At 47.3% G+C, this 23,016-nt stretch overlaps 1 protein-coding gene and 2 long non-coding RNA genes across 8 annotated transcripts; 1 reads left to right on the top strand and 2 right to left on the bottom strand.

Annotated features, from left to right (window-relative positions):
• Positions 1-4,550: 4,550 nt before the first annotated feature.
• Positions 4,551-12,143, bottom strand: SCNN1A (sodium channel epithelial 1 subunit alpha). 5 transcript variants are annotated; one of them, XM_080564589.1, is made up of 13 exons: positions 12,012-12,143; positions 11,079-11,452; positions 10,401-10,656; positions 9,385-9,572; positions 8,500-8,600; positions 7,666-7,829; positions 7,244-7,342; positions 6,956-7,073; positions 6,597-6,675; positions 6,231-6,288; positions 6,048-6,103; positions 5,460-5,535; positions 4,551-5,240 (listed from the first exon to the last, which is right to left on the bottom strand). In XM_080564589.1, the coding sequence occupies exons 2-13, from the start codon at positions 11,426-11,428 to the stop codon at positions 4,914-4,916; spliced, it is 1,872 nt and encodes a 623-aa protein (XP_080420715.1). In that variant the 5' UTR covers positions 11,429-11,452; positions 12,012-12,143; the 3' UTR covers positions 4,551-4,913. The 5 variants fall into 5 exon arrangements, with proteins under 5 accessions (XP_080420715.1, XP_080420714.1, XP_080420711.1 ...); XM_080564588.1 differs by having other exon boundaries at positions 11,079-11,487; positions 12,012-12,140; XM_080564585.1 differs by lacking the exon at positions 12,012-12,143 and adding an exon at positions 11,696-11,859.
• LOC308181381 lies at positions 11,936-14,346 on the top strand. Of its 2 annotated transcripts, none has more exons than XR_013941440.1 (3): positions 11,936-12,117; positions 12,814-13,863; positions 14,211-14,346. It is a non-coding gene; the product is annotated as an uncharacterized lncRNA (long non-coding RNA). The 2 variants fall into 2 exon arrangements; XR_013941441.1 differs by having other exon boundaries at positions 14,173-14,304.
• Positions 14,347-14,427: 81 nt separating this feature from the next.
• LOC308181390 lies at positions 14,428-17,555 on the bottom strand. Its single transcript, XR_013941450.1, has 3 exons — positions 17,300-17,555; positions 16,203-16,849; positions 14,428-14,564 (listed from the first exon to the last, which is right to left on the bottom strand). It is a non-coding gene; the product is annotated as an uncharacterized lncRNA (long non-coding RNA).
• Between the last annotated feature and the right edge of the window lie 5,461 nt (positions 17,556-23,016).

Genomic DNA, 23,016 nt, shown 5'->3' with positions numbered 1-23,016 from the left:
TGTCCACCTACCACCAATATCACCCACTAAACCATGTCCCTAAGCACCACATCCAACCTTTCTTTACACACCCCCAGGGATGGTGATGCCACCACTTCCCTGGGCAACCCATTCCAATGCCTAAGCACTCTTTCTGAGAGAAATTTCTCCTGCTTTCCAACCTGAACCTTGCCTGGTGCAACTTGAGGCCATTCCCTCTTGTCCTATTGCTAGTATCTGTGAGAAGAGGCTGACCCTCCCTCCTCCTTGTTCCAGTGCCCAAACCAGGAGACTAAGTGTCATGGTGTCAATAACATCAGATGGCTCCTTCTCCTGAAGTTGTGAATGTACCATGCTTTGTTGGAACTGACCTGATGTGCTATATTTTAAAGTGTCTGTACCTTTGCTACTTCTGCTGTTTGGTATCATGGACAAAACATGGTTTAAATGCGCACAAATGCTTTACTGAAAGGTAGTTATTTACATGTATAGTTAGAAAATCAAGCTCTGCTCCCCTATCTACTTACTTCATCCTGATGGTCTGTAACTCTCAGGTTTGATGATGGGGAAGCCTTAATTGTACTGCTCTTACCTGGTTATGTCTTAAACCTTCATGTTTCTAGATGTCCTAGGCTGTGCTCTGGCCTTTCCTGAGGCTTCTCTGCATTGGTCAAAGAGGTAGGCTGCATGCCTGGTAGCTATTATAGCAGTGAGTGTTTGTTTCAGCAGGGGAGTAGCCAAATGATAGTGGGGAAGACATAAAACACTTTACTTTAGAGTAGGAATAGAACATCAGCAGTTGTTTAATGGACCTAGCTTTCCTTTGAAGTGGCAGAAGGCCCAGCTCTGAAGTATCTGCTGGGGTTGGTAGCCTTGACTTGAAGAGGAGCATTAGTGGGGAAGTATGGAGGTTTTGTTTGTTCTGACTACTAAACAACTATTTACAACCTTATACGTAGATAAGGGATGTAGGTTTCACAGAATAGGCAACTCAGTTGTGTCTGTTGCCTACGTGAGTTCAGTCCAGTGTTTCATCTAGGCTCCTTGTAATGTTCCTTCTTGGAAGAGGGAGAATTGCAGAACCCTGGAGCTCTCATGAGTGGATTCCTTTACAAAACTTGTCCTGGTCACATGCCAAATAAAAGTTGCATTTAGAGCCTTCATACTTCTGATTTTTTTTTTTTTTTTTGCCAGAGTTTTTTTTGGAACATCTTTACTTGTTTTCCAAGCTTTCAGTATGAACAGCTCCTTAGCACTCTTAACTTTGTTTCATAGGCCTACCAAATAATTGTTGCAGTGGCCAAAATGTGTCCCTTCATGTCCTCTCCTGCTCATCTTCTCCAAAAGTCCAGTTGGAGATGCATCCTCTATTCATTTCTTGTAGCTGTACGTTGCTGCAGTGGGCTGGTGCTGTCTACCTGCCCATTGACCTGTGCACCAACTTTGAATTCTGACATGGGCTCTCCACAGTTCTTCAACTATCTGAATGCTATTCTCCCTCTTAGAGGTCTAAGGCCCTTCTCAAGCCTCATGACCTTTCCTAGCCTTTATGTGCTCTTGCTGGTCCTTTCTCCAAACTTCCATTTGTCCAGACATATGTACTTGTGTTGAAAATTCCCCAGCAACGCTTTCCTCCCTAAATGTTGCTGTCTCCGTTGTCCTTTCCCCAACCTCTCCTGTCACATGTTCTTAGTTCCCTGGCTTTTCTTATCACTTCAGCTACTCTACATGTTCAAGTTTCTTTGGGTGTTCTGTACAGTCTCATAACTTTTTCCAGCAGCGTGTGGAGTCTCCTCTCATTCTGTTGTCCCCTGGTTTTGTCTTGCACCCTCACATTCTCAAACCCTTCTTGCTGGAGAGGCTGAAGCATTGTTCCTCTTCTTCCAATACTACTTTCCATTTCCCTGTACTCAGCCCTGGTGAGGCCACACCTGGAGTATTGTGTCCAGTTCTGGAACAGGCTGCTCAGAGAGGTTGTGGAGTCTCCTTCTCTGGAGATATCTAAGACCCGCCTGGATATTTTCCGGCTCAACCTCCTGTAGGGAACCTGCTTTTAGCAGGGGGGTTGGACTCTATCTCCAGAGGTCCCTTCCAACCTCTATGATTCTGTGATTCTGTCCACAAAATTATTTTTTTTCCCTTGCACCTTCCTTCCCCTTCAGGCACTTGTATTCCTACGTCTGTACCTCCCCTGTGATGACAGATGCTCCCAGTTTAAAAAGATAACTTGCCTTTCTTCAGCGTCCTATGACCTGCAGTTTTTCCTTGTGTTTTCCATGTTCTTCAAGTAACTGTACTGTGCTGCTAACATACTTATGACTAATGACTCGATTTTCTCCTCTTGTACAAATTCACCACACTGAAAGCTCACTTTTTCCCCTCGCTGACCTACAAATCCCTCTGAATGCATACTTTCCTCCCTTTTCTCTAGTATTTCACATATTCTGTGAAACACTCCCATTTTCTGCACTCACATTCCAGTACTACTTGATTTGCTTCTTGTTTAGCCAAACTCATTGCACATTTGTTGAGCTGGTAATTTGTGGCATTGCCTGCCTAGAGCAAGTATAGGGATGTTCCTGGGAGGATTACCTGATCTCTCCCCAATGGCAATTTTTGTGTTGATCCTCAGGACAAGGTGGGGCTAATCTAATTACCAACCTGTATAACAACTTCATGTTTGTACAGGCTTTTAGTTCTGGATTTACAGCTACCCAATATGGGGCAATCACTTTCTTTGAGTTCATCAGTCAAAGCACATAATTTAAATTTTACTGCTTTTATAGAAGAGAGAATATGGTGCAAGCTTCCTCTAGGGAATGCATCACATTCTTCTATAGCAATATTTCTCTAAGAAGTTGAGGAGAATTTAAATATGCTTCAAGTAGTTATGCTTCTGATTAATCTTCCTTTAGTTAACTAAATTATGCATGATGCAGTGGGTTGCATCAATTTTATGGTTATCACAAGGTACTGTGTAATGTGAGGAATCATGTCTTACTCTCTGCATATTCCAGAAAGATCAGGCTCAGTGTATGAATCTCTATACATTTATGATATGCAGAGATTGTTTTGTGTTGCATCTGATCTCTTTTCTTAATTTGGAGGTGGCTTTGTGTGTTCAGTGTCACATTTTTGCTCATTCATGTGTTAGTGACTTGCTAAGGCATCAGTCTGTAACACTGAATTTCACAACCAAGAACTGGGCTGCAGGTGCAATATCCTAAATCCTTGTTGCCTTTTTCTAGTTTTAGATTGTTTTACTTGTCACCAAAATGCTGTTTGTGTCACTAGATCTAGCTTTTAACTTTGCCTCTTAGGCAGTAAGCTTTTACAGAACATGACTCCCTTCATTAAAGCAACTTTGGAATTTCATTCTTTCATTACTCTTTTATTTTGTTTACATCCTTATGTGAGCATGCAGTGGATTTTTTTCATACTTGTATAAATCATTTTTTAAATTATTTGTCGTACAGAGTATAGCATTCATGTCTGTGAGGAAGAAAACCACTGCTGGGATGCGGGAAGTTCATTTAGGTAATCAAGGCAATGGCAGTATAACAGGCATTTTTAACATTATCAAAAAGGAAAATTAGGCAACAGTTTACATACTGTAGTAAAACTTACTAGGTTCCCAAGGGCGGTGTGTCTACCTTAATTTTTAAAATATCTGAAGTTTTTCTTCTGTTATAATTAACTAGTTTCTAAATTCAAGAGTGTGTTTGCAGTATGAGTGAGTACATGGGTCTTTGTCTAAACTATCTGCTTTCATTCTGCTAGCTGTGTTTGTGTCCAGTTGAGTGGATAATCCTGTTTAAGGACATCACCCTTGCTCTCTTGAGACCACATAAAGTGCTGTGTAAACACCATTGCAGCAGAAGTCTGTCTTAAAAAAAAAAGAAAAAGATAAGCTTGCTGCAAGAAGTAAGATGTATGCTCTTATCCTAAGATGCCCAAATAGTTCCTTAGAAGAGGACTGTCTCCAGTTTAGAGGCAACCTTTGCCCTGGCCTTGATTATCTATTTGGTCCCTAAAAGCATCTTAGATTAAAGCCTGCAGCACTTCTCCTGTGATTCATAATCCTCAGCAGAGGAAGAGGGCTTCCTCTGGGCCAAGCAGATATAAAGATCAATTCATTCTGAACCGTCTGGCATACAAACAAATGGCTGGATGTACGTGTATATGGTGTTATCACAAGGAAGGAGACTACTGTACAGCTAAGATCTAACAGTGCTATTGGGTCTGTTTAAAAAGGGAGAGCTTATTCTGCTCTCTCTTGTCCTGACCTGAGAGCAGCTACAAGATTAAACCACCTCTCTTGAGTGTTGTATCATATGGATCAAGATTGTGGCTGTCAGCTCTCTCAGGGCTATACAAGCAGCTGCTCCTCTGGGAGAAGAGAGGATGGGCAGCATGGTCTTGGGATCAGAACTGGCCATTAAAAATCAGGAAATTGCAACCAGTCTTCAACCTTAGGGAAAGCTTAAGAAGGCTCAGGCTGTTGAAAGAGTTATACCTGTGCTGAGACTCCTTTTCTGTCCCTTGCCATACTCCAGAGAAGGCCAGTCACATGTGCTAAACCTCTTTTAATTAACAACAGATGAGAGCTGTGGCAGCATCCTTGTTGCAGAGAAAAGAAAGCATGCATGCACGTGTAGGTGTGCACACAGGAGGATTGTAAGTAAACCAAATCGACATCTCCCCCATGCAAACACTAGGTTGACTGTCATCCCTGGTGATCCACAGAGCAATAGTATTTTGTGAGACTGAAGAATTATCATACAATAGTGAAAGCAATTAACATAGGCCAACCACAGTGCAGTCCTCTGCTATGATCCGGGCAGAGCATCCGAAAGAGAAAGAAAGGTCCCACAGAGTGACTGCAGCCTCTGGTCTGATTGCCACCTATCTGAACTGTGGAATAAGCCACTGCCTTACTCATGTCCCACCTCACCATCCCTGCTGGGACCATGTGGTTCCAGGCTGTTGTAAGATGGCAGCATGGTTACTACAGCCTCAACAGTGAAGCGATGTGGAGCACTGAGTCCTGATGCCTCGTCTTGGAAGGCAGCGTTGTTGTGGCTGTTTGGAGGGGGTGCTGGGGAGGAGTGCCGCTTCCATGAGCGGAACCAGCGGAAGGACAGGATAAAGGTGATGGCAATGAAATCCAGAATCAGCTCTGCAAGCTCCATCACGGACAGGACAGAGGATCCAAACCAGAGACTCCACTGATTCCCCAGCTGGGACAACAGAGTTACTACCTGCAAGAGACAGAATGGGCAGTGAGGAGATCACTTGTTGGAGCGTTTTGCATCCCTGCCTGCTCCCACTGGTAGTATCCCGATGGCACTGGGGGGGTTCTTTCCATTTTGCCACAAGAAGAGATTTTTGAGCCAGCAATGCTGCTGGAATGAACACCTGCCTGTACAGATGGACATCGTGGTGCAGTGGGTGGACGTGATAGTAAATAAAGTACATACCGTGAAGGCTGGTGACTCCCCATTGGTCTTGTAGTTCCATTCCTCAAAAAAGATATTCACTTTGGCAACTCCATTCCTGTTAATGAAAGATGGGGCTGAATAACCCTAACTTTGCAGTCCTTGCATTTCTTCGCTAAGCTTGTTTTCTCTGTCCTCTTCTAACCCTTGTCCTCATGCATATACAGCCCAGAAGCTTTTCTCCATCTTCACTCTCATTCTGCATGAAAAACAATCTTTGATACTTATAGTGCACTTCTGGAACTGCACTGCAAACTAGCATTTGTGTTGTCCTAAGTCCTTCCCAGTCTTCCACTAGCCCTTATTGTGACTTCAAGCCACATGGCAGTAGCCTGAGGCTTACTATTTTCATACTAGATCATGTTCAGACTCTTCACTTGGATTCCCAGTCTTTGTCAAATTCTCAGTTTATCTCTACTGATTCAAATCCATTGGCCTTGTCCACAGGTCCATGCACTATCTCTTCCTATCAGTGATTTAGCCTAAACTATGACCACCCTGCCCACCCCCTATCCACTTGGACTACTTCTGTTTTTGATAACACCTCTGTTAAGGTTAAGGGTCTCTCACCTCTTGGATGTGATATTGTATTTGTTCTGTTGTGAAAGCATGTAAAAAACCCAATCCTGAAATGAAAGTGCAATAAATTGTGTTATATGACCCTAGTCACCTCTTGTAGGTTTAGAACCAGTTGAGGAAGGACTAAACTGGAGTTCAGAGCAGTGCTGCAGAGCCAGGAAACCATCTACTTACCTCTGAGACAGCAGAAGGCCAGCGAGAGTATCCAGCTGACAGCTGGTATTCTGTCATTCTGTAAAACAAGACACTGTGTTAGCTGTTGAAGCTGTGAGAGCCACAAGGCAAGGTCTCTCAATCCCCAGGCACACCTGGAAGCTCCGTCCCGTATTGAAATTCTGCCCACTTCCCACTGAGCTGTACAGTCCTCAGGAGCTCACCCCAGAGCTGACACCGATGCTCCTCAGCCATTTTGGCTTCCCAATGGGAGAAATATCATTTAGGTTTGCACTTCAGCTATTGAATCAATCTTTTGCCCTCATCAGTGAATGCTTTCCAACACCCCTGGGAGTACAGCGTTGCCAGTCTGACTGACAAACTTACTTGCAAGGCTTCCGACATTTGTGGAAGCAGCCCAGCACATCAGCTTTGAATTCAGCCAGGAGTTTGTAATAGCAGTAGCCTGAATAGCAGAAAAAGTAAATCCAGATAAGTTCACAGTACATATATATATATATATAAAGTATTGTGCAACAGCAAGGGGAATCCAAAGAAAGCTTCCCTCTATAGCCTCAGAGGGACTAACCATCCAAGAGAAGAGTGTCTTTTGGACGTCCCACACCAGAAAGTTGGGAAGCTCATTGCATACAATGAAGAGAGTTACTGGGACATGAGGCGAACCAAACAAGTTCAGCTGTGCATGACGTTTACTATATAATTCCTCCTGTCCTGTGAGTACTTACCCCAAGCTACATGCTTAGTGTAGTCACAATATTCTGCTCCAGCGGGTAAGGGATAGAAATAATATGCACAGCTACAGCGGTTTACCATGTTGAGCTGAAAGCAGGAACGAATGCAGACCTGGAAGGCACGTGATGTGGAAAAAGTTGAACAAGGAAACCAAAGCCATTGTAGCCTGTATCACATCATCCTACTAACAGTGGCCATGGACAAGCGTGACTGTTACAGGACTGAAGCATTCCAGGAATACAGGGAAACAAGCTGGCATGGAAGCAGTGATCAAGCATTACCTGCTCAGTGTAGCGGGATGAGTACAGGTTTTGCACTGGCACATCACTGCCATCCTCTGTGCAATCGCTGTAACTGCCCCCGAGACGCACAGTCATCTCCTAGAATATGAAATAGTCATTTCACAAAACTACTTCGCTGTCCTCCTTCTACACTTCCATGCTTGTTCATCAGAACCCGCCTCCTTATGCTTAGTTCTGGATTCCAGCAACTCCTGCTTTCCTCCATTTCATTGTTCTCTGATAAACTGCAACCAAATGCTCTCATCTAGTCCAGTAAACTGCTGTTCTTCCCTATCGCTTCACTACAGGTGATTAATCCCCTCCCTGACAACCCCTCTGTATCTATCCACCAGGTTAAACCTCCCACACCGAAGCCCATACCCTCATGTCCACAGCTCTCACCCCTGCTGCTGCCCCCTCACCTTTCTCATGCTGATGGAGGTCTCAATGCCTGGACGCACATTGAAACCCCCATCATCCATGAAGGCTGGCTCATTCTGATCGTGGACCATGACCCTGGCTCCTGTCACCGTGGACAGCAGAGGGATGAAATCGTTCTGCTCGGTGCGCACCACCAGAGAGAGACCTCAGGACATGTCAAAGAACACGGGAGGTCATCATGTGGGAAAGGAGAGGGAGCAGGATTATTAAATCTGTGTCAGTAAGAGGTAAAGGAAGAGAAACATCACCCTGGACTGAACCTAAGCTGGGCAGAAATGGGAGGTTGGCTGGAGAGAGGCTAGAGACAAGGCTGGAGGATGCAGGAGAAGCCAGAGGAAACTGGATTTCTTAATTGTGGCTTAGAAAAGGCAAACCTGGGAACAGAGAGAGAGATTTAGAGTTGGACAGAATAAAAAGATTGAGGATTGGCCCTAGAGCAGCTTAAGGGAGTCTAGGAACATATACAGGTCAGCTGCTGGAAATGGTAAGTGGGGAAGGAGGAGATCAAGACTAAACTCTTAGAGCTCAATAGGGAACTTCATTAAGGGCCAGTGCAAGTCCAGAGAGAGCAATGAATGTAAGGATCAGGCACTAAAGTGGGAAAGAGACTCCAGTGGGGCAGCAGTGAAGGGCAGCCATGTACAAGACACAGCCGTCTTCATACAGGTCAAAACAGAGCTTGGATGAGACAGAGCAGGGCTGCGATATGCCACCACCAAGGTAAGCAAAGCTGGTTGTCCATATCTCCTCCAGCCTGCCAGACAACCCTCCGTGGGGAAAACAGCCGAGCTGTGTCACCAAAAAGTGCCTCTCACCATTATTGATCCCAGGCAGAGAGGATGTCCACAGGCTGCTGCTGTTGTCATTGAAGGTGTAGCAGTTCCCATACAAGGGATGGTGGAAGTGGGTATAATTCCTGTGATGGGAACAGAAATACTCACGGGTTGAGAAGGGCTGTGAGACCAGACTTCCTGAAAGGAACAATTCTCTTTTCCACCTGCACAGAGGGGCTTAGAGCAGACGGGCAGTGTTTGTTATGTAAACTAACCTGAACAGGGAAAAACAATCAAAATATGTTGTAAAAAATGTCCTCGAAGTGGACAGGCTTTTACAATGGGTTTTTTATATCACGAGCACTCATTAGCCCAGATGGATTTTAGCAGTACTAGCAATTACTATATACTTAATACTGACAAAGCTCTTAGCTCTCTGTACCCCTTTTCTTCCCTTGCTGATGGGTTTCATTTCACTGCCTCTTTGGGGCTTCTGAACCATAATGGTAGCAGGAGAGAAGTGTGATATTGTTTTTACTGTCTTTGAGTAACAGCTTTCTCTTCTCCTCCTCCTGTATGTGGGCTGAAACATACCGTGCCACTACTGCACATCACCCTCAGCATGGACACCAGACTCCTAGATTGTACATCTGGGGTTTGTACCAGTATAGTTTGTGTGAAATCCAGGAGAAAAAGAACAGAAACCATCCTCTGAAGTCCATAGCTTCAGGTGACAGTAACTGTGACTCTGGAGAGTACAACCCACAAGAAAGACTCAAGAGATATCACTTGAGACAACGGGATCTGGACAAAGACGATCCCACCTTGGGAAAGAAGTTCTCTATGTGGGTTTCTTGAATTCCTTGGACCCAGGCACAAAATCCATGTGCCCTTAGGAATAGACGGTGGGATGTTTCTACCACTTACGCCTTGTCACATGTTGCTTCATTGAAGCGGCAAGCATAAATGAAGTTCTCGAAGTCAGACTCATCCAGGGCTTTCGCATCAGGCACCTGCGCCAGGATGTTGATGTAGTGAAAGCTGTACCATTCCCGCACTGCATCCACCCCTGAGGAGTACACCTGATGGAAACAATCCTTGTTGTTTTCACTGCACTGTAAAAAGAGAGGGAAAAAACCAGCTGTGTCAGGGAAGTCTTGTCCACGAGGAAGTGGCTGTGCTCCCTCAGCACAGCTGGGAAATGAAGCAGAATGAGCGGAAGAGCTCTGTAGGGCTACTGTGCTCAACAAAAAAGCAATCAATAGCATGGGGAAAAGCAATCCCAGGGCTGCTCCTCAGTGGAATTTAAACACCAGGTCAATGGGCATGGCTGAGTGAGAGACAGCAAATTGTAGTGAGGTATGAATCTGCTGCACTTAAAACCTATGTGTTATAAAACCAGAAGCTTTAAATTCTAGCATGGGGAGTCCTTCTTTCAGGGTGTGTCCAGAGAAACAGGTGATCCCCTGAGAGCTCCAGACAACTGGCAAGCAATTAGCTTCAGTCCTTCAGTGCCTTTTAAAATGCAAACACAGATACCCTAGGGCAAAGGAAATGCTGCCCAGGAGCAAATATGACCTGACCACATTTCACATGGCCCACAGCCATACAATACTGTCCCCTTGACTACTATTGAGCAACACTGTGGTTGATGTTAATAAATGGCTCTAAAAAACTGATGCAGCCTTCAGGAAGGGCAAGGTTTCCCTGCCCTACCTAGGAAAAGATGGGCAAGTCTCCTGTGGCCCACATGACCAGGGACAGGACTGGGGGAGCAGCAATATGTTTAGCAAAGGTTTCAGCTCTACCTTTTTTTGTCATTAACAAAAGCCAGTAACAAAAGCCCATCTATATGGGGAAGGACATGACCAAGTGTCTAACAAGACAGAAGTGCCTAGACAGAGACTGGAGTGGGTAGGACAGAAGATATCTTGGGATCTCACCAGAATAAAGCCAATTTTCCAGTCATTCTTGTCCACTGAGGGGCTGTTCTCTGGGAAGCTGACCAAGTTATCACGCTTCTGCCTTCTCAGCGGGTGGCGCTGAACGTGATGGAGCAGGCTCCTTGAGGTGCGCTTTCGTGTGGACACCGTCGACCAGTCACTCCGTGCCAGAGACATATTGTAGTCATAAAGGTCCAGCAGTGTTTGGTGGGTGATTTGGTCCAGCTCATCCAGCTTCTTCCGGATGGCACTGTATCTATACAAGGAGAGAGAGGAGCCTGCAGGTTTAGGACTGGACACACATAAACAGCTCTGAGTATGATGTGTGGCAAGCAAAAGTTTGCTGGGGTGATTCAGGTCACTCCTGCTGACAGCTGAAAATCCATCACCTTTGCTGGAGGCCACCAATCCTTCTAGGAGATAAGGAAATGCATCTGCTTCTGCCCTGTGGCAGTTTACAGTGCAGCCACTAACACACAGCACTAAGTAGAGCACCTTAAACTAACACAATTTACTGCAAATGCCCTGCAGCAGCAGAGACCTATGAGAAGTGTACCTTCCACCTGCACTCCTACTGAAGGGGACACTCAAGGACCACGAGGAGAATAAGAGTACATGCTTTTATCCCACGCCTGCAAAAGTAGAGGCAGTTGACAGCTCTGGGAGACTATTTCCTACCTGTATGGATTGAGGGTGCAAAGCGTCACAGCAGGGAAAGTCAGCCTGTCAGAGTTAAGGTTGAGGTTGAGGTTGACAGGGTAGCTGAAGTACTCCCTGTAGAGGATCCCAAACTGCCAGTACATCAAGCCGAAGGTGAGAAAGAAGAGAACGGACCAGAAGGCTGTCTTCATCTTATTCTTTTTGGAGCACACCAGGCGGATAGCTCCATGGATGGTTGTGTTGCTGCAGAAGAACTGGAAGAGCTCCTGGTAGGAGCCGTAGAACTCGATGAGGCCCTCCTGCTCATCTTCTTTGTGCTGCTGCTCCGCTTCCTGCTTGCACTGCCTCGTCTTCTCCCCTTCTGGCATCTTCCCCGTCTTCACAGACCCACCCTACAGCACAAAGTAAGCCCGAGCTGGTGGTACCCCTGCAAGACAACGCCGGGAAGCCATGTCCTGTGCCAAACCCGGCTCTGCATCACCGCCTGCCCCGACCCTTGCTGCTTTCACCCCCTCCTCCCAGACCCCACCAGGACTGCGGGTCCCCAGCCCCGCACCCCGCAGACGGTCCCCGCTGGCCCTCCCGCACCTTCCCCCCCGTCCCCTCCCAACTGCCCCCCCGCAGCCTCCCGGCACCTGCGGCGCCGTGCCCATGGCGGGGCCGTCCCGCACCGACGGGGTGGGCGGGCGGGGGGGCGGCCGGGTTTGGGAACGGGGCCGGGGCCGGGTCGCTCTCCCCCAGCGCTGCCGCCCGGCGCTGCCGCCTCGCCCGCAGCCTCCCCGGCTGGGCTGGGACTGGTTCCTTTCCAGTTGGAGCCGGCACCCCGCCCGGCTCCTGCCCTGCCAGCCTCTCCCCGCCCACCCCTCCTTCCCCTTCCCCCCCTGCGCCGCTCCCGGGGAAGAAAAGCCTCTTTAAACTCTCAAGTGTCCGCGGCCGGCCCGAGGGGGTCACCTTGGCGGCGCCGTCGGGCGGCGAGGTGATGTCGCCGGGACCCCGCTGTGCTCGCAGGACCCCCCCGGCGCCCCCATTTCGGAGCCAGCAGCCCTGCCCCGGCCAGGTAGGGCCCAGGGAACGGCGTGTTCCCCCTCCCGGCCCCCCCGCCGCCGTCGGGGACACGGCGTCCAGGCGAGCGGAGGTGATGCAGAAAGCGAGCTGGCAGCGCTCGTCCCGAGGGCGTGGGGACGGCAGGAGGCAGGAGGCAGGGCCCCCGTCCAGGGGGGGGCGGTGGGACCGTGCCCGGGGGGAGAGGGGCGGGCACGTCGGGGATCCGCGGTGGTCCTCGCGGGGGGCCCCGCCGCACGGCCGGGCTCCTTCGTCTCATCAGCGCCCCGGGGCTCTAAGAGCCGGATTTCGCAAAGCAAAGGTGGATAGAGAGTTTGGGGTGAATTTTGCTCGAGGGCTGGGGCGGAGAAGGCTCGCGGGGGCTAGGCGATACGCTTGAGGTAGCATCGCCTTTGCCGGTTCATTGACTGAAGAAATCTCTGGTATCCAGATCTAGCTGGCCCAGCCATTGCTGGCAACGTGTTTCACTGAGCTGAGCTTGGGAAATTGAGGCCTCTCGTTGTTACCTAACACCTTTGCAGAGTTTCCTCAGACCATGGAAATGACCACCCATAATGAAACGTGCTTGGGAATCCCTGACGACTTACTGCCTTTCTAACAGCAAAACCACTTTCCCAATAATTTCTCCAAATTACTTTCTCCCAGTCTAGCACTGTTTTGAAGTTTTCACTTCTTTCTTTCCTTTCTCCAGATCAGTCCTTGTTCCGATTCATCTCTCATAGTTCCTGAATTTTGATCCTCATTGGGGTGAGCAGCAGTTTGGTTAGTGACACAGCCACTTATACCTCTTCACATTGCAAAATATCAGGCTTGAAAATGTCACGGAGTACACTTTAGAGCCTGGCAATAAATGACAGCACACCAGGAGCAACCTCATGACAGCTTCTTCTTACAAACCTACAACCACTGCTGAGAGCTTTCCCCTAGTTCCATCAGGTGTCAAAAAAACAAAAGCATTTTTTTTTCTGACACTGTAAACTTTATTATACCAAGCAATTTGTTTTGAACTTTTATCATTAGAAAAATGAGTTGCAAAGAGTGGGAGGGATGGGGGGAGATGAATGAATATTGTTCTCAAATGCCTATTACAAAGCAGCTTCCTTAGAGTGTTAGAAATACCTTTCTGGATAAGACTGACAGTCTGTTCTGCTCAATATCCCATCTCTAGCAGTGCCAATAGGCAACGACATTTAGGAGAAGGATGTGAGCTCTTCTCTCTTGTGCCGTTTGTATGCTTTATGCACTCAGATACACAGGGATAGTCCCCAGAGATGCGCATCAGAATTTTGATTCAGCTTTGTACACTCCCTTAAATTACGTGAACATATACAGACATGTAACAATTACAGGACATCAGCAGTTAAATCACCAGTGTAACCTCTGGAGCTATAATCCAGTAGCCTCATAGAGTGTTTATAACTTGTTTGGTTTGCGTTATCATAATTTCCTGAAATTACGCTCATTTACACTAACGGACCATCCTCTAAAACTGCATCAGTCTTGCTGGAATTGTGCCATAAATACAAAACAAACAAAAATATAAAAAATGCCTCTGAATGCCCATTTAATACTCATTTAAGTTAGTGGCACTCACAAAACTAGAGCCCAATTTGGCAGAGCTGATAATTGGGCATTCTATGATTTCTACAGCATTTTAAACCATCTTTGACTGATCATTGCAGTTGAGTTCAGAAACACAGGACAGGAAGTCCAGAAACTTTTTGCTGGCTCTGAAGCAAAGGTAAGTGACATTTTTAAAATTTCCTTTGATTTGAAGAAAAATTAAAAAGTCAAACATCTGGACTGATTTGCTGTCTTCAAATGACAGCCTAAAGCAGTTTTCTCAGCACGTCTGTTATAGTGTACAATCTCCATCTTCAGGTTGCTTGGGAGAACTTTTGGCCTTTGCCAGTTTGGACAAAAATAGCAACTAATTAGAGTGTGGGCGTATGTGTTTTAAGTTTTATATTTATATATGCATAAATTACATACATCATATATCTATGTTTCTCAATATACACATACACATTTAGATATATTTATTTTTCAGGAGGCTTTTTCATATATTGGATTTTTTTTCTTCTAAAGGATTAAAAAACAACAACACTTGTTGGCTCTTCCATAGTTTCCAGTTGCTCTTAGCCGTGATTGAAGCAATTGCCCTTCCGCTGTCTCATGCTGGTGAGAAGCTCTTGTTGCCAGATGTTACCTGCTGCTGTGGCACACCTCAGAGCACTGCAGGATGATTCAGGCTCAGCAGCTACAGGGCGAATGGTCCGAGTCTTCCATTAGGATGAATGATCTTCCGTCAAGCATTGCAGGTTCTTTCTGGAAGTTTTGATTCATCATGTATACTCGACCTCTACGAAAGTGTTGAGTCCAAGGAGCTTTATAACAAGAAGATCCTTTCTCTTCAGGTGTTTGACTCTAGGTTCTTCCCTGCTGAAATGTGAAGCACACTGTTGTTGCAGACAGTGCTTCTGAATATCACATCTTCACAAGCTAAATGCATGATTGCTTTTTATAGCTACTGAGAAACCTTTGAGTAAACATGAATCATTTTTTATGGCATCAAATTTGAAATGTTTCCTTATCAGGTGTGTCCCCTAGCTGCCCAAGTAAGAATGTGATAATGATCTGTAATGCACACAGATTTTTAAAGTAAGACAAACTTTTTGTTATGCAATGCACTGCTACTGTGGTGGGAGAAAAAGAAAGGCTCTCTCTACAGTACTTCATCTATACCCACTTGATCTGGATTGCAGCTGTAACAAATTATACACATTTTTGAACTACTTGAAAGTCCTTTGATCATTTTAGTTCTTTTGTATAAGTATATATAAAACAGTGTCACACAATGTTTTTCCTTCCGTTGCAAGGTAGAAGCCATCAATTATTTCTAGATTACTTCTGCATTATCTACAGCTGATTATGTATTTCTGCATTAAAACCAGTAACCCAAAATGTCAAGGAGTAGAGGCACAGATGATGCTATAAGTTTAACTGAAGCATCTGACCGAAGAAACACCAGCCCAGTAGCTGGTAAAGATGGTTAGATGTGAGGCTACACTTCGTACTGCTGTTGCTTTTCAGGAAGGAATTATTTACCCGGGATCCGTGGAATCACTTGAAGCAGAAGAGAATCATTATTAAATAGCTGGCAGGGATTTGCAAACCAGTCTAATGGGCTGTTGAGTGCCTTCTTCCTGGCTACTAATGCAACTTTGCTAGCAGGCAGTGGTATCTGTCCCAAAAAAGCTCTAGTACCAAAGGCAGCAGGAGCATGTCCATGTACTCACTCCCACACCTTTGTGTCCTGAGGAGGCTCCTTTTCAGTGTGTTTATTCATTTCTACTTTCTAGGAACAGAGTGGTTGCAGAGAGCAATTCTGCTGATGCAGAGATGAGAGCAATTCTGTTGATGTGATGTGAAAATCACTGGGAAATGAAAATAGGATTTCAAGCTCTGTCTCTGCCACATATTTCCTAAACCCAGGGTTTTGTTTAGGCTCACTCAGCCAGACTGACAGCTCCTCAGATATGGACCTCAGTGTCATCCAATTGCAATAGGATCAACTGTGGAAAGGGCTGTATGAAAACTGCCTCCCACTGGCATAGCTGAGACTAACACCTGTCTGGGAGATCAAATCCAGTGAGTTCCCTGTCTGCTGTGTCCTGAGGGGCAGTCAATGTGTGGGGAGGTCAGGATGGAGATTCTCTGAGGTTTTTACCCCATCACTCTCTTGCTCAGCTGAAATCTTTCATTTCCTCATTCCAACCAGAACAATATAACCATTATAACAACCACCTGACTCCCTGGGCCTGCATCCCCACCCCTTTCACGATCTCTTCTGCCTGTTCCTGGAAACCTGAAGCAGACGCAGCCACCTCAGACCAGTTTTTCTTGACACCTGTTGTTCCTCAGCCAGCAAGGATCACGCTGTTGTGCCTAGTCACCATCTGAGCACAGCACAGCACCGGCACGGTACAGCAGAGTTTTTCTTGCTAGGCACAGATGCTATCTGCTGCCCACCTGGAGCTTTGCTCGAGCTGATGTTAAGGCAACCTAGTTTATGTTTACCTGCAGTTTTGATGCTGCCCCACGTAATTCTCCAGGTGCCCTCCTCAGTCACTTTCACTGCAGGGATTACATGTTGCTTCTGGTTCTTGGCTCTGCTCTGGTGATGGTGATCCTCTCCTTCTTTAGAATATAAGCAGCTATGCCCCTCAAAAAGGGAATCCACAGGAAATTAAGTCTTTAATTAAAGAAGCCCATCTATAAATCTTTTGTTTCTTTTACTGGTAAGGCCTAGTCTCATAGACAAATGTCTTGAGGAAACACATCCCATCACACCCTTTGCAAAAGGATGAGCAGAAGACATCACCCCCCTCTCCCAAATCCTTTTTAATAGTTCAGATGGGTTTGATTCATTCCTCTGCTTGGGAAGTTTTCCTTCTCCCCAGTCAATATGAACCAACCCTCAAAAGATCAGGCAGAACAGGCAGTCTAAAAAGTAAGTGAAGCTCTGTAAGGGTTGATGAGGCAAAGAGTCTAACTCATAGACTGTAGGGCCTTTTGCCCTCCAAATTCCCTGCTAGTAAAGGGTCCCAAAGCATTTGCAGCCCACCTCCTGATACGATGCTGTGCACATTTATCACTGAGGCAATTGATCTTCCATGCTAAGAACTTAGTAGGGTATTGATGGTATTTCATGGGAGGGTGGGTCTCTGAGAACCATTTGTATATATATAAATATATAAAACAAGAAGAGAAAAACAGCAATTAATAAAGAAATCAATACCAAGCAAACACATGGCTTCAGAATTGTTTGAAAAAGAGGAAAAGAAAATGGTGAAAAACAGTGTTGAGTATGAGGATAGAAAAGGGAGCTGAATAGAAATGTAAAAAGCGAACTCAGAAGAAAAGGAAAGCCATGCCCTCCTTCCCCCACAGATCACGCCTGGTAGTGGTGGGAAGGCCTGCAGAGCCTAGTGACACTGCAATATAGGCTAGCAAGTTATATAACTCGTAGAAGATGACTCATGCCAGACAGTTTGGAGCATAGAAGGCAAGACTTAAGTTATTCCACAAATCCTTAAAACAATGAAGTATTGCCTTTCCTGTTTTTGCAGTCATTTTACTTTCCTTTGCTGCTCCTTATTGTTGGCCCATCCTACCTGGACCTCTCCTCAGCTGTCCATCAGCATTGTCCAGTACTGCCTTGCGTTTCTGGCAGTTATTTCTTTGAAAGTTGATGATTGAAAAGCTGGAGTTGGGGATCTGCAGAAGTGTTTTGTCAGGAACATAAGTTAGGGTGTGGTTGTAACAGAGCTGGAGGCTTTTGGATAAGACAAGACCAACCCCTTCCCTTCCCTTCCCTTCCCTTCCCTTCCCTTCCCTTCCCTTCCCTTCCCTTCCCTTCCCTTCCCTTCCCTTCCCTTCCCTTCCCTTCCCTTCCCTTCCCTTCCCTTCCCTTCCCTTCCCTTCCCTTCCCTTCCCTTCCCTTCCCTTCCCTTCCCTTCCCTTCCCTTCCCTTCCCTTCCCTTCCCTTCCCTTCCCTTCCCTTCCCTTCCCTTCCCTTCCCTTCCCTTCCCTTCCCTTCCCTTCCCTTCCCTTCCCTTCCCTTCCCTTCCCTTCCCTTCCCTTCCCTTCCCTTCCCTTCCCTCTTTGAAAGAGAGAGAGAAAGGGAGTATGCAATATATGAGATCAGGAGGTTCATAACCTGTTGTACCTTAACATTGCTTCCATTACTGAACTCCAGATGAAGGATAGGCCAGAGAAAATGGTCAATGCAGAAGACTGCTGTTACTGAGAAAAGCAAGCAGACAGTCCTAATGAATACATGTCATTGAGCAACATTGCATGCTTTTTACAGAGAAAAGCCCAGGGGCAGTTTTCCTAAAGACCAGTTCTGGGGAGGAGAAACTGCCATTGTATAGCTGTGAGATGACCATCTCTACAAAAAGAGCTGTCCAGCTGTTGAAAATATCTATGAGGACTGTAATGCTAAATTCTTGAACTAGAGCGTGATGTTTCAAGCTTCTGATCTGGAAGACAAGTACAGTAGGAGGGCATGAGTGCTTGCCCTGATACCTTGTCCCACCTGCAGCTTGTTGGCAAAGACAGGGGAGATGTGGAGGTCTGGTGTTTCTGTGGTCAGTGTGGAAATCTGTTTCCTGTTGCACACTAGGCTTGAATGAGTACTGTCCATCATTGCCTGGTGGACTATGGAAGACAGGTCGTAGCTTCGAATAATTCCCCTATGTTAGGCCCTTTGTTATGAGTCCATGAGAGCTGCAGGGTGACTGGTGGAATTCGAAGCTCCTCAGCCTGAGCATGTGGTACTGAGTTGGAAATAAGCTTTATGAAGGATGGCTCTCTCAGCTGTAACACTTCATGCACAAAAAGAAGGATTCTTCCTAGTCTAGATTCTTCCTAGATTCTTCCTAGGAAGCTTCCAAACCTGGTTCGCCCCTCTGATTATTACCCGCTTTTGATAGTCCAGGCTGGCAGTGACGATGTTGAAAAGAGAAGCCTCAAGGCTATCAAACAGGACTATAGGGGGCTGGGACGATTGGTGGAGGGAGCGGGAGTGCAGGTGGTGTTTTCGTCCATCCCTACGGGGGAAGGGAGAGGCACGGAGAGGACATGGAAAGCTCGCGTGGTTAATAGGTGGCTCAGAGGCTGGTGCCAGCACAGAAATTTTGGGTTTTTTCACCACGGGGAGCTTTACTCGGCACCCGGCCTGATGGCCCCAGACGGGTCCCTATCTCCAAGGGGAAAACGGATCCTAGGCCAGGAGCTGGCGGGACTCATAGAGAGCGCTTTAAACTAGGTAAGAAGGGGGACGGGGCTCAAACAAGGCTTGTTGGAGCTGTGCCGGGGGAAACAATGGCTAGGCCGGGGAAGAAGGCGATGGCCCAGCTGAAGTGCATCTACACTAATGCACGCAGCATGGGTAACAAACAGGAGGAGCTGGAAGCCATCGTGCAGCAGGCAGGCTACGACTTGGTTGCCATCACGGAGACGTGGTGGGACCGCTCCCACGACTGGAGTGCTGCAATGCCTGGCTATCGGCTCTTCAGGAGGGACAGGCAGCACAGAGGGGGTGGTGGCGTGGCTCTCTACATTAGAGAATCTTTTGATGTTGTGGAACTCCAGGCTGGGAATGATAAGGTTGAATCCCTGTGGGTTAGGATCCGCAGGAAGGCCGGCAAGGCTAGCTTCCTGGTCGGGGTCTGTTATAGACCGCCGAACCAGGATGAGGAGACGGATGAGGAGTTTTATAGGCAACTGACAGAAGTTGCAAAATCGTCGGCGCTTGTCCTCGTGGAGGACTTCAACTTCCCGGACATATCCTGGAAACACAACACGGCACAGAGAAAGCAGTCTAGGAGGTTTCTGGAGAGCGTGGGAGATAGCTTCCTGACGCAGCTGGTCAGTGAACCTACCAGGGGTGGTGCCCCGCTAGACCTTCTCTTCACAAACAGAGAAGGACTGGTGGGAGATGTGGTGGTCGGAAACTGTCTTGGGCAGAGTGACCATGAAATGGTAGAGTTCTCTATTCTTGGTGAGGCCAGGAAGGGGACCAGTAAAACTGCTGTATTGGACTTCCGGAGTGCTGACTTTGAGCTGCTCAGGACGCTGGTTGGCCGAGTCCCTTGGGAGGCGGTTCTGAAGGGCAGAGGAGTCCAGGAAGGCTGGGCACTCCTCAAGAAGGAAATCGTGATGGCACAGGAGCGGTCCGTCCCCACGTGTCCAAAGACGAGCCGGCGTGGAAGAAGACCGGCCTGGCTCAACAGAGAGTTGCGGCTTGTGCTTAGCAGGAAAAAGAGGGTTTATAATCTTTGGAAAAAAGGGCGGGCCACTGAGGAGGACTACAAGGATGTAGCGAGGCTGTGCAGGGAGAAAATTAGAAAGGCCAAAGCTCATCTGGAGCTCAACCTGGCTACTGCCGTTAAAGACAACAAAAAATCCTTTTACAAATATATCAAAGCGAAACGGAGGACTAAGGAGAATCTCCATCCTTTACTGGATGCGAGGGGAAACCTAGTTACTAAGGATGAGGAAAAGGCTGAGGTGCTTAATGCCGCCTTTGCCTCAGTCTTTAGCGGCAATACCGGTTGTTCTCTGGATACCCAGTGCCTTGAGCTGGTGGAAGGGGATGGGGAGCAGGATGTGGCCTTCGCTATCCATGAGGAAATGGTTGGCGACCTGCTACGGAGCTTGGATGTGCACAAGTCGATGGGGCCGGATGGGATGCACCCGAGGGTACTGAAAGAACTGGCGGAGGAGCTGGCCGAGCCGCTTTCCATCATTTATCGGCAGTCCTGGCTATCGGGGGAGGTCCCAGTTGACTGGCGGCTAGCAAATGTGACGCCCATCTATAAGAAGGGCCGCAGGGCAGACCCGGGGAACTATAGGCCTGTCAGTTTGACCTCAGTGCCAGGAAAGCTCATGGAGCAGATTATCTTGAGGGTCATCACGCGGCACTTGCAGGGCAAGCAGGCGATCAGGCCCAGTCAGCATGGGTTTATGAAAGGCAGGTCCTGCTTGACGAACCTGATCTCCTTCTATGACCAAGTGACGCGCTTGGTGGATGAGGGAAAGGCTGTGGATGTGGTTTACCTTGACCTCAGTAAGGCTTTTGACACTGTTCCCCACAACATTCTCCTCAAGAAACTGGCTGCTCGGGGCTTGGACTGGCGTACGCTTCGCTGGGTTAGAAACTGGCTGGATGGCCGGGCCCAGAGAGTTGTGGTGAATGGAGTCAAATCTGGTTGGAGGCCGGTCACTAGTGGTGTCCCCCAGGGCTCGGTACTGGGGCCGGTCCTCTTTAATATCTTTATCGATGATCTGGATGAGGGCGTCCAGTGCACCCTCAGTAAGTTTGCAGATGACACCAAGCTAAGTGCGTGTGTCGATCTGCTCGAGGGCAGGAAGGCTCTGCAGGAGGATCTGGATAGGCTGGACTGGTGGGCTGAGGCCAACTGTATGAAGTTCAACAAGGCCAAGTGCTGGGTCCTGCACCTGGGGCGCAACAACCCCAAGCAGCGCTACAGGCTGGGAGATGAGTGGCTGGAAACCTGCCTGGCCGAGAGGGACCTGGGAGTATTGGTTGATAGTCGGCTGAATATGAGCCAGCAGTGTGCCCAGGTGGCCAAGAAGGCCAACAGCATCCTGGCCTGCATAAGAAGCAGTGTGGCCAGCAGGTCTAGGGAAGTGATTGTGCCCCTGTACTCGGCTCTGGTGAGGCCGCACCTTGAGTACTGTGTTCAGTTTTGGGCCCCTCGCTACAGGAAGGACATGGACGTGCTCGAGCGAGTCCAGAGAAGGGCGACCAAGCTGGTGAGGGGTCTGGAGAACAAGTCTTACGAGGAGCGGCTGAGGGAGCTGGGCTTGTTCAGCCTGGAGAAGAGGAGGCTCAGGGGCGACCTTATCGCTCTCTACAGGTACCTTAAAGGAGGCTGTAAAGAGGTGGGGGTTGGTCTGTTCTCCTACGTGCCTGGTGACAGGATGAGGGGGAATGGGCTAAAGTTGCGCCAGGGGAGTTTTAGGTTGGATGTTAGGAAGTACTTCTTTACCGAAAGGGTTATTAAGCATTGGAACGGGCTGCCCAGGGAGGTGGTGGAGTCACCATCCCTGGAGGTCTTTAAAAGACGTTTAGATGTAGAGCTTAGCGATATGGTTTAGTGGAGTACTTAGTGTTAGGTCGGAGGTTGGACTCGATGATCTTGAGGTCTCTTCCAACCTAGAAATCTGTGATACTGTGATACTGTGATAGTCTGATCTGTGATGGCCTTGGTGATTACAAGTAAGGATGAGCACCGCCCAGGGAGGGTGGACTCCTGATATTTTCAGAGATGTCGTTCTCAAATGTTTCAAAAGTGACATCTCCATGATTTTAAAAGCAGCCTTTGCTCAGCCTGTCCTTACTGTGGTGCCTTGCAATGGGAACACTGAATTCCAGTGGCATGCAGGCAGCAGCTGCGTGGCTGGAGAGGGCTGGTGAGGGCCTGCACACTGTCCTTCAGGGTCATGAGTCACCACTCATATAATGTGTCTGCCATTTTCCAGAAAAGGGCTTTGACTGAATAAGGCACCCGTGCTGCAGTCTGGCTCCAGAGAAGAAATGTCCTGAGTTGCTCTGGATTATGATGTACACTGCCAGGCTGAAGTGAACACAAATTTAATTCAAATACTTTACAAATGCCTTCTAGTTAATGCATGTTCACTTTGAGATGCATACCAGCCAAAATTCAGCTATGTTCATAAACTGCATCTAAACAAATGTAGTTAGACCTCTGGGTCAATTTTGCTAGCTTAAATTGAATGAGGCATAATTGAACAAGGGGAACCTATGTGGAAGTGATAGTCTTGTGCTCAGCTTTGCTCACAGTGACAAATCTTTCAATACCAAATTAGAAGTTTTGGCTTGTCTTTATTCATGATACAACACAGTCATAGCCCCTAAGCAGTCCTGTATTGACTCGAGTGCAGAGAACTTCATCTTATGTTTCGCAGGTTGACAAAATCCCTATCAAATTTCATACCTTATATCAAACAATTCTCCTAAAGAACTAATTTAAAACCTCTGCATTTAATGCCTTTTTTTTTTTTTTTTTTGTATTGACACATACCTTATAGCGGGTTGGTCTGACTAGCAGCTAATCAGATGACGAAGAGATTCCTACTTCTCAGTTCACATGGGCAGGCACTGATGCCAAGTGGCACTTGGCCACTGCACATTTGACCTTGGAAGGCAGAGTGGCTGTCTCCCAGAGACACAGAACATATAGTATTAATTATTCATATCCTTATAATGCAATCAAGTTTATCTTTGACAAACTTTTAGTCTCTTGGTGGTATTTTCTGTAACAAGCGTTTTATATTT

The sequence above is a fragment of the Anser brachyrhynchus genome, assembly GCF_964034855.1.
Source record: "Anser brachyrhynchus genome assembly, chromosome: 1".
NCBI lineage: Eukaryota > Metazoa > Chordata > Aves > Anseriformes > Anatidae > Anser > Anser brachyrhynchus.
The sequence above is the reverse complement of the archived record's forward strand: the minus strand, read 5'-3'. Positions and strand labels throughout refer to the sequence as shown.